The sequence below is a fragment of the Ammospiza caudacuta genome, chromosome 3 (assembly GCF_027887145.1).
Source record: "Ammospiza caudacuta isolate bAmmCau1 chromosome 3, bAmmCau1.pri, whole genome shotgun sequence".
Classification (NCBI taxonomy): domain Eukaryota; kingdom Metazoa; phylum Chordata; class Aves; order Passeriformes; family Passerellidae; genus Ammospiza; species Ammospiza caudacuta.
The window spans coordinates 67,391,154-67,406,924 of NC_080595.1; the positions used below are offsets into that span (position 1 = coordinate 67,391,154).

General features: G+C 33.3%; 1 protein-coding gene across 1 annotated transcript in view; it reads left to right on the top strand.

Annotated features, from left to right (window-relative positions):
- TBC1D32 (TBC1 domain family member 32) overlaps positions 1–15,771 on the top strand; it is a 72,388-nt gene that overhangs the window by 13,351 nt on the left and 43,266 nt on the right. Inside the window, exons 13-22 of the mRNA XM_058801792.1 lie at positions 433–525; positions 770–912; positions 1,641–1,765; positions 2,705–2,906; positions 6,559–6,641; positions 8,243–8,381; positions 8,893–8,980; positions 10,468–10,586; positions 11,182–11,298; positions 14,759–14,847. Of these exons, the coding sequence (XP_058657775.1) occupies positions 433–525; positions 770–912; positions 1,641–1,765; positions 2,705–2,906; positions 6,559–6,641; positions 8,243–8,381; positions 8,893–8,980; positions 10,468–10,586; positions 11,182–11,298; positions 14,759–14,847 (1,198 nt within the window). The remainder of the gene's footprint in view (positions 1–432; positions 526–769; positions 913–1,640; positions 1,766–2,704; positions 2,907–6,558; positions 6,642–8,242; positions 8,382–8,892; positions 8,981–10,467; positions 10,587–11,181; positions 11,299–14,758; positions 14,848–15,771) is intronic.

The window sequence follows — 15,771 nt, forward strand, 5'->3', positions numbered from 1 at the left end:
ATGTAAACTTGGAGCAATTTTTCCTATCTTGCATTTAGCTACATTTGTTGTATTTGTTCCAGACCTGAGAAAGAGTTGTGTGACACCTTCTCTCTTTACCAGTTGTTTCACTTAATCTAATAGAAAGGTAATGCTTTTTTTCTACAGCCAGTATTTCCAAATGTTGGCTGTCATTTGTTACAGTGAAAGACATTGTAGAATTTCAATTGGCTAAATTGAGACCAAGATCAAGTCTTATAAGGTGATCATGAAATGCCTTAGTAGAGTCCCAAGGACACATATGTCCTTTGCTTTATAACTTGTATGTAATTGATTTCCTCTCTGCAGCAAAGCATTCTTTACATGTATTTAGAAAACCCATTTTTTATTTGGAAAATTTAACTTAATCTTTAATTTACAGAGTTCTTTTTTTTTTTTTTTTTTTTTTAATAGCTACTGTATCCATAACTGATGTGTTGGTATTATTTGTTCAACTTATTTATTCCTCTCCAAGTCACCCAAGGACAGCTTTGCCAGCACATACAGGTAAATGCTTTGTTTTTCCTTATACATGAATATATGTACTTATAATGAGGCATATGATAACTTCTTTTGCAATTTTTTTCTCTGTTATTAAAGCAGTTTTTCCTCTTCCCTTCCACTCTTACCATTCCTCCTCCCTCTATGTTGAATCAGGACTTCACAAAATTAATAATAATTCAGAAGCAACTGCATAAATCATACAGAGATATTTGTGTAAGTTAAAATAAATATTTCTTGTGCTCACCAGAAAATTATTCTCCAGAAAGTCTTGTTATGGAGATTCTGCAGGTTTTTTGTGATCAAACAGGATGTGCTGCTGAATGTTTGTACACAGACACAGTGATAGATGCCCTGCTTCATCCTGTCCAAAGTTTGCTGAATGGCACAGAGGTTTGTAATAATCTTCCAAATTATTTTTACATGTATAGAATATTATATTTTATTAATATTTTCTATGTAGAAGGTTTATTTACTCACATAATATGGTAACTTCTGTGGTATTTTGTTCCTTAACTATCATAGTGTGTGTTGAATAGTTTAGTCTGTTATTATGATTGGTCTGGCATGGAAGTCTTGTGAATAGTAGCAAAAATTATGCTGTAGTGAGACTGTTTCGTTGGGAAAAAACACACTGTTTAATTTTTTTCATTGGTTTTGGCTTTTTTCTGTTGTCATTTGGATATTTCATGGATGAATATTTTCTCTACTTTCTATTTGAAAGGCAGACTACTTTTTATTTTTTAATTCAGTTGGCAACTTGTAGGTTAGGTGTTGTCAATAACAAGTGTAAGTAAAAATATATAATTCTCCATGGAAAGCTGCTATTTTCTGGATTGATAAAAGAAAACATTTTTTTTTTCTCTTTTTTTGTTTTTTTCCTTGTAAACATTTTTATAAGGACTATGAAAATATTGGGAATTAGTGCCCTTTGTGATGAAGATTTCTGTGTAATGACATCTGAACATAAGCTGTTAACATAACTGGGTTTAAGACATTAAGAAAACATCAGAAAGGTGACCTTCAGGTTCTGCATACCTAAGACAGACTTGAAAAAACAGCTTTCACAAAACCATTGAATTTGAAGCTTCTTTTTTTTTTTTCCCCCCTCTTCCAAATAGGTGTATATCAACTGCCTTGAAACTACTTTACTTGATGTAGCTGATATTTTGGCAAGGATTGCTGGTTCAGAAAATGGTCTTTCTCTTCTTCTTTATGGAGAAAATGAAAAAAATGCCAAAGACAGGTAAGAGTGTGTTAATGGATGGCATTAGTGAGCACTTCAATGAATTACATTGCTCTTATGAGACTCATTTTCTCATCTTTCATTTATCTATAATGTGATACATTTTGGTTTTGAGTAAGATATCTGATTATAAATTAAAGTAGTAAGTGTTTTATAGAGTGTATGAGGGAGATCTTTATGTGTCGAACCAGGTTAAATGACAATGTAAATAAATACTAGTAATAAGGGAGATTTTAATGTTTTTCTTCTTTTTCTAATTAATGTGAGAGCTTTCCTTTCTCTGAATATATTCCATTATACTTGTGTTACTTTTCAGACCAAAGGCCTCTCTTCTTCAATTTTCTTTGTTTGATTTTGGAATAAGTATTTAAACTAACCAAATTTATTGAATGAATACATTTAATGTAGCATTCCCATTTCAGTACATCTAGTAGAGACAGATCTTGTATATGAAGCTGCCATGTGTAACACTTACCTAACTTAGGATCAGTGTGTTCATATGTGTGGAATATAGTTAGCTGATGCTAAAACTTCTAACACCAGTAAAACTGAGATGAGCCTTTGAAAACAGCTAAGCTGCAGGTCATGAAAATGTTTGGAATGTACATCTTCTAAGTGGAGAAATCTCCAAGTTGTCTTCCCAACTGGACTCCTATAAAACCAAGAGTCTGTGTAGTTCATGGTCCTGTGGGCTGTGTGGAAGGCAATGGATGTATTTTTGAATTGCATAGAACTATTTGCCAAGGTGACATCACTTTCTGTAAGTTTCTAATCTTCTGACTGGTGTTACAAATTCTAACATCATTTGTCCTTCTGTAGTGGGTCATAGTCTCTTTCTGTAGCTTCTTTTCCCCAAAAAATTTTAAATCATTTTAGTCAGAGGATTTGTTTCAAGGCTTACTACAAAACAAAATTTTAAATGCATTATTTTATTTCTAGTCCTACAGCTGCTCATGTACTTGTTCAGTTCACAAAGAAACTTCTTCATGATGACATTTCTCTTTTATCTGGATCTGAGTTTATGCCAGTTGTTAAAGGAGCTTTCATTTTTGTATGCCGTCAAATGTACAGAACTTGTGAAGGCCTACAGATGCTAATTCCTTATGGCTTGCATGAATCTATTGCAGAAGCCTGGAGAAAGGTAAATTTTGCTTTTGGATTGGGAAAAATCTTACTGTGAGAAGTTCAGCTTGTGTAATAGTTGTTCTTATAAGTTAATTATTTTTAAGCAGTTAAATAGTACTTGAAAATGTTGTAAAAATGAAGTTCTACTTACAAATTTTCCTTCTGAATGTGAACCTAGCAGAAATTTAATTTGAGACTTCTATACCTGAGATTAAAACAGGAACTTTTGATGCATTGGTAGACTTGTCATTCATTGTCCTTGATGGTAGAAGTCACTCGATGTCATCATAACCACTGACCACCACAGATCTTGCCTTCGTTCTTGGTTTGGGATACTTTGAAGGAAAATACTCCTGAGATGTGCTCTTATCAATTTTTAGTTAAACTTGTTTGTATCAGGTGAGAGAAAAAAATAGCAGATTGCAATTATTTGTTAAATAGTGACATTGAAATATTCTCTAGAGACCATAGTGAAAAGTGCAAGGCAGGAGTTTTTGTCTTACCTGAGTACATGAATTTGTTATGAAGCTTAGATTCTGTACTTTAACTTCAATTTGATTGCTAGTCCAGTGTTTTTTCTACATGAAAGAGCTTGGATCCAACAGTTCTGTGCATTTTGCTTTCTGTTATTACAGAATCACAGAATGGGTAGGATGGGAAGGGACAACAGTGGGTCTACTGGACCAACCTCCCTGCTCAAGCAGGGTAATCCTAGAGCACATGGCACAGGATTGTGTCCAGAGGGTTCTTGAGTATCTCCAGTGGGGGAGACTCCACAACCTCTCTGGGGAATCTGGTCTAGTGCTCATTCACCTGCACAGTTAAGAAGTTCTTTCTCATGTTCAGGTACAACTTTTGGTGCGTCAGTTTCTTCCCATTGCCTCTAGTCCTGTTGCTTGGCACCACTGAGAAGAGCCTGAATCCCTCCTCTTGATACCCTCCTTTCAGATAGTGACAGATATTGATGAGATCCCCTCTCAGTCATCTCTTCTCAAGATTGAAGAGGCCCATCTCTCTCAGCCTTGCTTCATAAATGATGATGTTTCAGTCCCTCATCATCATCAGTTCTATTTTCATTGTTCTAAAAGTCACATGCAGTGTGAAAATCCTTGTGTATTGTAAAAAATTACTTAAGATGGAGAAATGATGGCAGATCCTGCAAATGCAGTTTTGAAAAAGTTCAAAAGGAAGCAAATTCCAACCTTTGAATCATTAAAATAACATTGGCACAATTTAGGTAAAGGTAGCAAACAAATCTTCAGCTTTGGCTTACAGCTTAACTGAAAGCATATTTAAACTGTAGGTATTAGGACTCATAGTGGACAGACAAAGTCTAGCTGTGTTATTCACTTTACCCTGAAAAATAGGACTATCTTTTTATATCATATCTTAGAGAGGGATCAGATCAGGCTGGAACAAAGAATAGACTAAAAGACTAAATTTGGTTTTTTTCTGGAGGCAAGGAAGTGGGAGGGAAAATGAATGCAAGGGAAAAAGAATGGAAGAGCTTTTCTTCCTTCTTGTATGCTTCTACTGTATGCTTTTATTGTGATGAGATATTTTAAAAATACAGTCACAATGTAAACTAAGGCAGAAAATACCAGAAGGCAGAACATGAATAGAAGATACTTAAATCACCAGTTTGAGGGTATTTCTCACTGTTTTATATATTAATGTTGCCACGAAGCCAAGGATTGTCTTGAAAATAAAATGTATTATTACTAAAAATCATAATTATATAACAATAAATTCTGTTCCTCATCATAGAATGTTGGTTTTGAAACTTATGTTATTCCTTGCATTGAAAACCTGAGGATTTTTATTGAATTAAGGAGCTTAGTTCACTTGATCCATGCTGTAATTTACGTAACTCAGCAATCTTTTTTTTTGATGCTTTCCTATTGTGTAATTTGTCAATCTTACTCCAGCTAGCCTCTTACTCTGTTTAATGTTTATCAAAGGCCAGAGTGTTAAAAGCTTTTGATGGGTATTTCCAGTTATTTCCTCTAAAAAACACAGCATTTACACTTTGTACAAAAGACTTCTTTCCACGTTAAAATCCCTTATTAAGGTATAGAACATAATTTAGACAAATTGTCTTGACATGTAAAATATAAGTAGACTGAATGTGTTGAGTGAAAACAAAGTTTACCCTACAAAATGCTATTTCTTCACTTCACTTCGGTAGTCAGATATAAACTGAAGAAGAATCAATATATTCTTGACTTCAAGACTCAACAAGCTATTACAGGAAAGTCAACTCCATCATCTTAACTACTTTTAAAAATATTTTCTGTCATTTTCCAGTTTTAAAATACCTGAAGTTTATAAAATATATTGCCATTTATAGTGTAGCAAAACCAGTGGACTATGGTGAATTCTTTCCAAGCCCAAGTGTCAATTTTTTAATGGCGGGACTGGTAATTTGTATCCATTTCTTTTACATGTCTCCTGGAGTTTTAAGACTGATCGAGAAAGAAATTATTTTTTCTCAGCAGATTCTGATTAAATTCTGAGAGAGAATTTATAAAGATGATAATAAAAGCGGAACAACAGATCCAGAATGATTGACTAGTTTAAGAAAATAATATTTTGTTGATTTTTCACATCACATTTATAAGGTAGTAAATTAATAACTTCTCACTTTTATGTCAATGGTGTAATTTGCTTCTTATCCCATAAATGTAAAACAACTGAAATAATTTTGAATATGCATTCTTTTATGCCAGTTATTTTAAAATATAATTTAAATGTTCAAATATAAAAATATGTATATATTAATGTCTGTAACTCCAATGACACCCATATCAATATAGATAAATTTATATAATTTATAAATAAACAAAATAAAAAGTGGCAGAATTAATAACTTTGGCATGGTGACTTCAGAGCCTGTTATTTCCATTACCTGTGACAGAAACAGAGTAAAGAGCTGTGTTACAATTTTTTCTTTTTTTCCTTCTTTACTTTTAAATACCAGTTTTTTGATTTTGGGAGTTTCCAGTTGGAAACAAAAGAGATTTATTTAAGAATACTAATAAAAAATTAAAATGTATTAGCTTTACAATTGTTTATACCCAAGGAAGAAGTAAAAAATAAACTTTTCTGGAATAAAAACAATATAAAGGAATAGTGTATTCTGTACCAAAGACTGGACTATAACCACATCACTGTGGTTTTTTGTCTTTTGTATATAACAAGAGAATGAATTAGATCTGGAGTTTAAAAATACTGCAAATAAACATTAAAGTGTGGCCGCAGCTCTCTTCACAGAGAGCAGCAGGCACAACCTTGCCAGGATTTCTTCTAGGGAAGGCAGTGAGAAAGCTAAGAGAAAGAATCTTATCTCTATTTGCTGCTCATGTTGTTTGGCACATGTGGAATGTGTTATGGAGGTAGTTTGCCAAAAGTGATTTCTTAATTGGACACTGGTGTTGGTTGTTTTGACTGATTGACCAATTAGGTCAAAGTTGCATCGTGACTGTCTGAAAAAGGGTCATGGGTTTTTTCTTGAGTATAGTTTAGTGTAGTAGTATAGTATAGTATAGTATAGCTTAATAAAGCAATTGTTCAGCCTTCTGAATCTTGGAGTCACTGCATGTCATTCCCTAGCAGGGGGACATCCTACATCAATGTTAAGGAGGTGTTTATTTGGTTTTGTTTTACAGACAAGTTTGCTTTCAGAAAGAGTACCTACTCCTGTAACTGATGCAGACTCCACTTCATCAATAAGTCAAGAATCAAAAACCAGGTAACTTGGTACTTAATTTATGCACATGTATGAGTGTGAACACAAACTGCTGCTTTAATTACAATTGAAACATCTTGTAACCCCATGTCTTTGTTGTAGTTTGATTCCAGCTGGCAACTAAATACTGCACAGCCATTTGCATCCCAATAGCATGGAGAGGAGAATCAGGAAAAAAAAAGGGTTGAGATGCAAACAGTCTAGTAATTTAAACAAAGTCAAATATAGTAATCCTAATAATAGTAGTGCTACTAATGGTAATGATAACATTAATAGTAATGAAAAGGAGAGAGAGAAGTAACACACAAGAGAAGCAAATGACACATGACTCAATTCTCCTCACCCTCTGATTGATGCCCAGTTCATCTCTTAAGAGTGATTTTGGCCAGTTTATGTACTAAGCATGACTTCCCATGCTATGGAATATCCCCTTGGCCAGTTTGGCTCAGCTCTTCTGGTTGTGCTCTCATGGTTTCTTGTGTACCTGCTCACTTGCAGAGCATGGGAAACTGGAAAGTTCTTGACTTTGAGAAGTGCTACTTGGCAACAACTAAAATATCAGTGCGTTACCAACCTTATTCTTGTCCTAAATCCAAAAAACAGCACTTTACCAGCTACTTAGAAGACAACACACTATCCCAGCCAAACCCAGGACAGTCTTTTTTTGCCAAAAGGATAGTGGTAGGTAGAGAAACTATCCTAGCATAAGTCTCAGTAGAGCTACAAAATTCTTCCTGGCCTTTGAGAACTTCCTTGGCATAGAGAGTGGTGTCTGATCTATGTAAAACTGACTTATAGTTGATTCTCTCTGACTAAAGAATTTGGTTAGAGGAAAATGGGAGTTAGAAAGCACAGAACAAAATAGCTGTCTATCTTATGCTTTTTATGTGGTACTAATTTAACATGTTGTTCTGCTGAATCATATTTATACCTTCAAAATATTATGTAGCAAGATTGGCAGCCTTTTGGCTGATACCAAGTGAAAGGTGTCCTTCCTTTTATACTGAAACTTAATGTCCCTTTATAGAAGTTTATATTCATTAAGATGAGAAATACACAAGTATTTGGGAGCCTGAAAATTCAGGACAATGTTGATTTTCCATTTTCTGCTCTTATTATGTGACGCTATTGTGTAAATATAGCACCTTTCTTCATAATTCCATACCGAGTTCTTGTAGGAACCTTCAGCTCCTCAAATGTGAGTCCCTCATAGTGTTTTTACATTGATGAGAGATACTGTGCCTGTTTTACCAAGATGAACTGCCATGTTAATATCTTAAGACTGTATAGAGTCAGACTGTAAGTCATATGTATGTTTAGGGATATCACAGGTCTTTTGGGTTCCCTTTACATCATCTCTCTCTTCTGTGCTCCTACATAACTTTAGGTTTGCCACACTGAGTTTGAATGTTCACATAAAATGCAGTCTGGTATATTATCTTTTTCCCCAAATGCTCTTTTAAATCTAACATAAGCTTATAAATTAAGCATAGAGTACAGTGAGTAAAGTACTGTTGTTTTTCAAAGTTAGGAATTGTGCTTTTTTCTTTTTTCCCATGCTATTTTACATATAGTTTTTAATTACTATTTTGTTACTCTTGCAGCTTGTTATGGGAAGAGACTTTGTTAGATGCCTTGCTAAATTTTTCTACCACACCCAAAGGACTATTTCTGCTTCATAGTACAGATGCCATGAATGACTGTGTGAACTTTATGTTTAACAGTTTATCAAAAAAAATCCAGGTAAGCATTGCAGTCTTTGTAGTTTACTTTTTACTGTAAAGTTTGAAATACTAGAATTTTTTTTTTCTTTTCTTCTAAGTGCAAATTTTCTTAGACAATGTTGGTAGGTCATATTGAAATCTAGATATGCTAGACAAAGCTTGAATACAAGCAAAAAATCAGATAATGTGCAGTTTTAGTCAGGTAATGTGCAAAAAAGTAATGCCAAAGGCATCCTACACTATGTGTACAAAAGCATTATAATACTAATGGTTTTATTTGCTCATATTGCATGTCTCAACCACAGTATTTTGTGTTTAATTTTTTATAAGATACTTGATAAAGATGTTTGGTTAGGAATCTGACCCTGGTAAGTCTGTAGAGGATAATATCTATGAATTGTTCAAGTCTAAACATAAAGTGAATTAAATTCTGTAAACAAGTGTAAGAAAGATCAATATTTAAGAGATCATTTGAGAGTTTCATGTCTTCTGAATAACTAACATGGTGCTTTTATACTTATTATCAACAGACAAATGAATATGAAGATTTTGGTAATAGAATCATTGTTACACAAATGGCAACAACACCAATGGCTGCAGTGGCTCTGCAGAATTCAGGTAAGCTGCAGGATGATGTTATTATGAATAATTGCGTGCTGTAGTCCTTCATTTTGAAAGAAGACAGTGGGAAAGATGTTAAATAAAGATCAACTGTGTAAAGTAATTACACAGTATTAACAAAAACTCCTAAATGTTTGTTAATTATTTCTGATGGAAATTAATTCTCTCAAGCTTTTAAATCTTTCATTAATCTTGATGCAGAATTTTAGAGTTTGTTTTATTTTTCCTTCTGATATTATGCAAAATCTTTACTTCACTAGTTTGAATTTACAGAAATTTCCTGTATGTGTGTGAAGACATCTGTACTGTTTGAAAATAAATTTGCAGGTGCTTCTTATTGATCTGCAGATCAGAATTAATAACTGTTGATGTCTGTAATTTTTATGTACATTTCCATGGTTACTGACTGCTCAAAGGGTGAGGAACTGCAAGGGCCTGAATGTCACAGGTGAAGTTACACATTAACGAGATGTAAAAGAGATTGTGGTGTGAGAAGAATTGGAAATTCAGACTAAGTCCCTTCAGAGTCAATCTCAGATAACCCAACTGTTACCATATCATCAACAGTCCAGGTAGCCATTATATTAAAACTAGAATCTCATCAATAAAATGAAGGTAATGTCTTAAGCTGCTGAGGAAGTCCATGAGGTACAAAAGTTGGAAATCGTCTCTCTGAGTATCTAGAAGGGGATGGTGTTGACTGAAAGACTGTCAAAAAGGCAGGCAAATTCTGCCAGTCAAGGAAACCGATTGGTTTCTTCGTTCTTAGTTAGTTGCTATTTATGCCTCTGGGATTTTTCACAAAGCAGGGAGCAGATCCACTGAGGAGTTACCCATCTGTCCTGGTGTAAGATTTTCAGCCAAATTGCTTCTTAAGGCCCTTTTATGCCCTTTGGCTTCAGAGACAAATGATATACCAAAAATAATCAGCATCGATTTTAAACCCTTACATTTGAAGATTTCAGAGTTAGAGACCTCTTTCCTTTTCTATATAAATATTTAACATTTTAATTTTTAACAATTTAAATTCAGCTAGTAGGGCTTCTCCTAAAGTTGGGGTTTTTCTAGTCCTTTTCACTGTGGTCTGTTATAATTTATTTATGAGTTATAGTGAATCTGTATTTTTAGAACCACAGAGACAATACTAGCTAAGCCTTGATCCATTGCAGTTAACTTTTTAAAGAAGGTCAGAAGCTCATTTACATAGAAGATATATGAATGTAATCCTACTCTAGTGTAATAGCCTTTGGAAGCCATTGGTACAGACTGTAGAATGAACATAAGCAAACTGCTCTAGGAATGTAGTTTGGAGTATTGAGAATAGCAGGGATAGCTATTGAGAATAGCAGGGATAGAAAACCTAAGGCAATCTGTGTGGTGAAATTTCAGCCTTCAGTATAGAGAATTTTACACATCTTGGTTAGAATTGTGGTGTAAAATATTTCTAACAGGAAACTCATGATTAGGACAACCATTTGTTTTAGGCTTTGTGAAGGCACTTGTAACTGAACTATGGGCTCTTTTGGAGTGTGGAAAAGATGATTTGAGAATAACCCAACCTAAATCTACTCCGGTTGACCCTATTGACCAAAGTTGTCAGAAGGTGAGAAATTATTAATCTTATATTTTTGTATGGAAAGAAACAGTGCTGTGATTCAGATAGGAAGACACATACCTTTCTGTAAATTTTTATTATACCTGCTTCTTGGCATGTGAGTCAAAATTGGTATAATACACTAGTTAAATCATGACTGACACAGGTTTCTTATGTTGCATGGCTGTTCACAATGCCAAGGATTAACTATGAAATAATGAATAAAAATCAGGGCAAAATGAAGTCTTAAGGGCTGGCCATCAGTTTACATCCAGATTACTGTAATAAAATCAGCAATTTTAAATTTTAGATTATTCTTTGTCTCAAGATTTTAGAATTAAGTGGTAATGAAATACTATAATTTTCAAAATTGTATGTACCATATGATAGGTAATAGATATTTCATACACTACTGCCCTTTTAGATTATACAGATGCCTACCAGGTATGCAGTCTTATTTTCAACAGGTCTATTTATGTTAAGTTCAGCCTGTAAAGGATAAGAACAAAGTTAATGTAGATTGCAAACAATTGCCAACACTTACTTGATTGTACTTAACTAAGATTAATATTCCCTTTTGTCCCTCCTTTTTTTCTTTCTCTAGTCATTTTTGTTTCTGGTAAACTTGCTAACTTACCCAGCAGTTTTTGAGCTCCTGAGTAAACGAGATATACCAAATAAACCCATGTACTCATTCCGTGAAGTACCCACAGATGTAATTGTAAGTATTTTGAGGGAAAAATAATTCTGTGAAGACATTTTTACCTGAGAAAATGTTTTTGTTGTAAAAGAGTAAGCTTTTTTTTCCTATTGAACGATTTTGAATTTTTCTGCATTTTGTATTATATACAGCATGAGGGCAGTATATGCACATATCACTTCATATGAACCTAAATTTTCATTTTGAAATCTTAAAGGTAATATAAATTTTGATGCCTAATTTAAAGATCATCTTTCCTGACTTGTGTTTTTTCACAGAAAAAAAGTAACATAAATAATCATGTTTGTATGTGCATACAGTTACATATGGGAAAATGTTGGAAAATATGTATACTTGTACTTTATACAGCATTGCTCTATCACACTACTTGTGGATTTAAAAAGAATAAAAGAAAAAAAACCAAAACAAAATGAAAACACAAAAGCCTCATACCTCAGGCTGTTTTTTAATAGGACACATAATTCACATAAAGGAAAAAATCAGTAATTGGAAAGCTACTGATTAAGACATACTTCAGAGAAATAGCTTCACCATTTCTGTATTTAGTATTATTTTGTATTCAATCATTCTACTGCAGTCAATTATGGCTTTTTTCTCATCTACAAAGCACAGAAAATTTGTGACCTTGTGTGGCAGTTAAAATCAGATTTTTTTCCCTAATGAGTTAGCACTTTAAATTGCTGTTATGTTGAAGTGTTTGTCTAGCATAGGCTCTGGATTGGTGATATTTGAAGTTGTTTAGACAGAGTTTATCATAATAGTGTATATTAGGTTTGCAAGGTATTTTGGGGTTCTTTTTTGCAATACTGTTTTGATGATTTCAAGAGGAAATTGCATGACAAATTTCATTTTTCCAATCTACTCAATGCTAGTGTGTTTACCGATGGATAGCTTTGTTCAGTTATCAAGTTTTTTAAGGAACTCAGAGTGAGAAAGACAGGTGTATGCTGAAAATCATAAGTATTTGAGAGCATTCAAATTGTGGTTGATCTCAAGAAGGATTTTTGCAGCTTTTGAAAGCCAGAGTTATTTTAACTTTAGAGGCACTTGAGTATTTTTATGAAATTTTCTAGGTTTCTAGAAATGCCAATACTGATACAATTGTTCAAAGTTCCCTGAGGAGATAAAGATATTTTGGATGAGGTTTGTCTCAGTGAACTACTGTGCAGCAGTGGGTTTTGTGGGCCTAGCCATCCAAGATACACCTAGATATGTAAGATAGGCATCCAAGATGATGTAGTTAGCAGAAAGAAAATTGTGAGATCCTCTAATGTTAGTTTAACATATAATGGCTGAGTCTAAGTACTCAAAAAACTTCTGAAGTTAAGAAGAGATCAAGGTTTGTTATGACTATGTTTTTGGGCAGTGATTCCAGAAAGCAAAAGGTAAAAGATTTTGACTGGATATAACTACAAGAAGCAAAGTAAAAGCAACTTCTGTGCCACCAGAAGATTTGATGGGAAGACCTAACTGCTTTGTGTCTCTATTTTTGAATTGTGTTGTGTTGCCATGGAATGTGACTTGTTTATGCTAAACTATATTTGCTAATGCACAGAACTTAATCATCTTGGTATATCCTTTATTTCTTGAAAACCCAGGATTTAAGCATTTTTACTTCCTTTATATTTTTATCTGACTAGCTGTATCATTGATTGAACAGATTATCAGTTGATAACAACTGATAATAGTGATAGTTGATAACAACTTTTACAATTTTTAACTGTAGACTAATGAGGTTTTCATTTGTGCCCTTAGGGAAATTTTTCTTAATGCATGTAAGATTTCTCTTTGCTATGTTTGGCATGTAAAATTATTTTAGAGAATGGAACACATAAATGAGGATTTTCTGCCTGCCTCCAGTCTTTGAGGGTTTCTGCAGTGCATATATTCAGGGGAATCTAGTTTGGAAGTTACCCTCTAGACCTGTAGCTTTGAAAGACATTAGAGAAGGTGATTTTCTTCAGTTATTCTAGAGAATCTTAGATGGTTTGTCTTAGATATTCCAAGTAGATGACATCTGACCTGTAATATTTAAGCTATGCTCTATGGCTGAGCTGTGAAAATCTGTCCACACATTTTTTGGATGTAATCCTGTGTTAGACCTTGTTCATTATCTTCCTTCCTAAAATCCCAAATCAGAGTTTAGTCTCCTTTCTCAGTAGTCCTCTTACTGTGCCTGCTGTTTGTACTCTTTTGCAACTCCAAGCTTTGAGTTATAAATGAGAGAAGGAACATAATGCCAGAGAAATATCCCTTAGCATTTAACTCTTTGTATGCACAGATACCTGAAAAATCTTAATTCCCAAACAAATCAATTGCTTGCCTTATCAATTTTATGAACAGCCTTGAGGTCCAAGTTGAGTTTTTTAATTGAGAATTTTATTGTAAATATACTATGTGGAAAAAGCTGTCTCCCCCAGTGCCCCAGAAATCTAATAGGAAAAGTATACTTTCACTGTATTTTAAGTAAGAGTACATTTTATGTAGACAATTTAATTTGAAAAGTTATAGACTTTGTTTTTTTTCTATTGTGAGTTTTACTTGTGATTTTTACTTTTCTCCATTGAAAACCAGAGCTTTTGTTAATTTCAATAAAGTACGGGTATTAACTTTCCCTTCATATCGTATTGAAATGACTCATTGATCTAATTAGGTGAATAATAACTCCCTCTGCTGTCTCTGAAACTGTACTTATAAAATGTGGAGAAAATAAAAGTTTGTATTTAATCGAGATTAAATAAAGCTCATAAGTATTTTGTAATCTGTTTCTTGTGACCATAGCACAACAATCTCTCTCTGACATGATAACAACACTGAACATGAACAATGTTTTTGTTCATTCCTTAGTTTTTTTAATGAAATAATTTTTTCAGAAGTAGTTTGCATGTGCAGTGAGCCAGAGGGGAAGATAATTGGGTTGGCTTTGTGGAAGAAGTGGGAAGCAGCCACAAAGTCATTGTCTGCTACATGAGATGCTCCAAGATGAAAGGTGTAAGCCTCAACATCTGAGCCAAGCCTTGTTAAACCAAGACTAAATGGCTGTGTCTTGAAGCATGTAGTACTAACTGGTGTGAGAAAGGGTTATTACACTGAAGGAGTTGCTGTTCTCTTTATTAAAATAGACATGTACACACTTCAAATGTGCAAAAAAATTTTAACTTTTTTTGTGCTTTAATGCTAAAGAAGAACTAGGATAGTCGACATGCAACGATCTTTTTGTATGTTTATATTTTTAATAGATTTTTTTTTCCTAACCTTCTACATGGTTAGGAAAGTTTTGCCATTTTTGCCTTCAATTTTGCTGTTGACTTTTGTGTGGAAAACACCTCCTGTTACAGAAATAATTTCAGTGTGTGTTTTAATAATAGTTTTCATTCAATAGTAAATATCCCTATGAAACTATGATGTGCATAAATTATAAAAGCCTACATGGTTTTTCACATTTCTCTTCCTTTGACAGGATATTATTGACAGGCTTATAATTTTGAACTCAGAAGCTAAAATTCATTCCTTATTCAATTATGAACAATCCCATATATTTGGTCTGAGGTAAGGTGCATGTTTTTTTATTCTTTGGTCACATTAACTAAATAGGATATAATGTGCTTGGATGTGTTACTTCTGACAAGATAACATTGTTTGGGTTTTATTATGTATGAAGGTGAAATTTCCCCTTTTTTTACCATAAGATTAAATGAAAAATGGCCTTCAAAATGAGAACAGTGATGGATCTTATCTTATTATCTGTAAATGGATATATTGTAATATGAGAAGCACTGATAGAAATTGCATGTTATTTTGCCTACTTGACTGTAAAAAACAAATTGTACATCCACGGTACACCAAAATACCAAAATTATTTTTACTATGTTTATGTCATTTTGGTTTATGTAGTTTCTCTGTACTTAAAATTGTTTTTTAACTATTTGTTTAATTATCACCTATTTCACAAAAACCTAGTTTAAGGAGTGTAGCGTTTGGTTCCAAATATTTCTGGAACCTAAAGGTACACTTAAAAGATGCTCACACTGTTATGCTCATGTATTGTAATATTCAGTGCTTTATAATTTTAACATAGAAATTAGTTTCTGCATTTTTATTCTGTTTTCCAAGGATGACTATATAAATACTTGAATTCACATTTTTGTTGGGAACTTATTATAGACAGTTGAAATAAAAACCTATTGGATTGTACTTCATAATATGGAAAACTTTGATTACCTTGCTTGAGCATGATATAGCCCAACTGATTAAGTTCTGAAACCTTAGCTTTTTTGCAGCTTTGTTTTTACTTTAATATCATAATTAAATTATTTAATACTATATATGAATGACCATAAGATACAGTACAATTTGTTGATAAGGATGAGCATAGAGAAGATGAACAATGGCAGATATTGGACTTGGGAGATATATATGATTTTGACATATAAATCAGAAGTTATAAATGCTGCTTTGAGGAAATCACGTTTA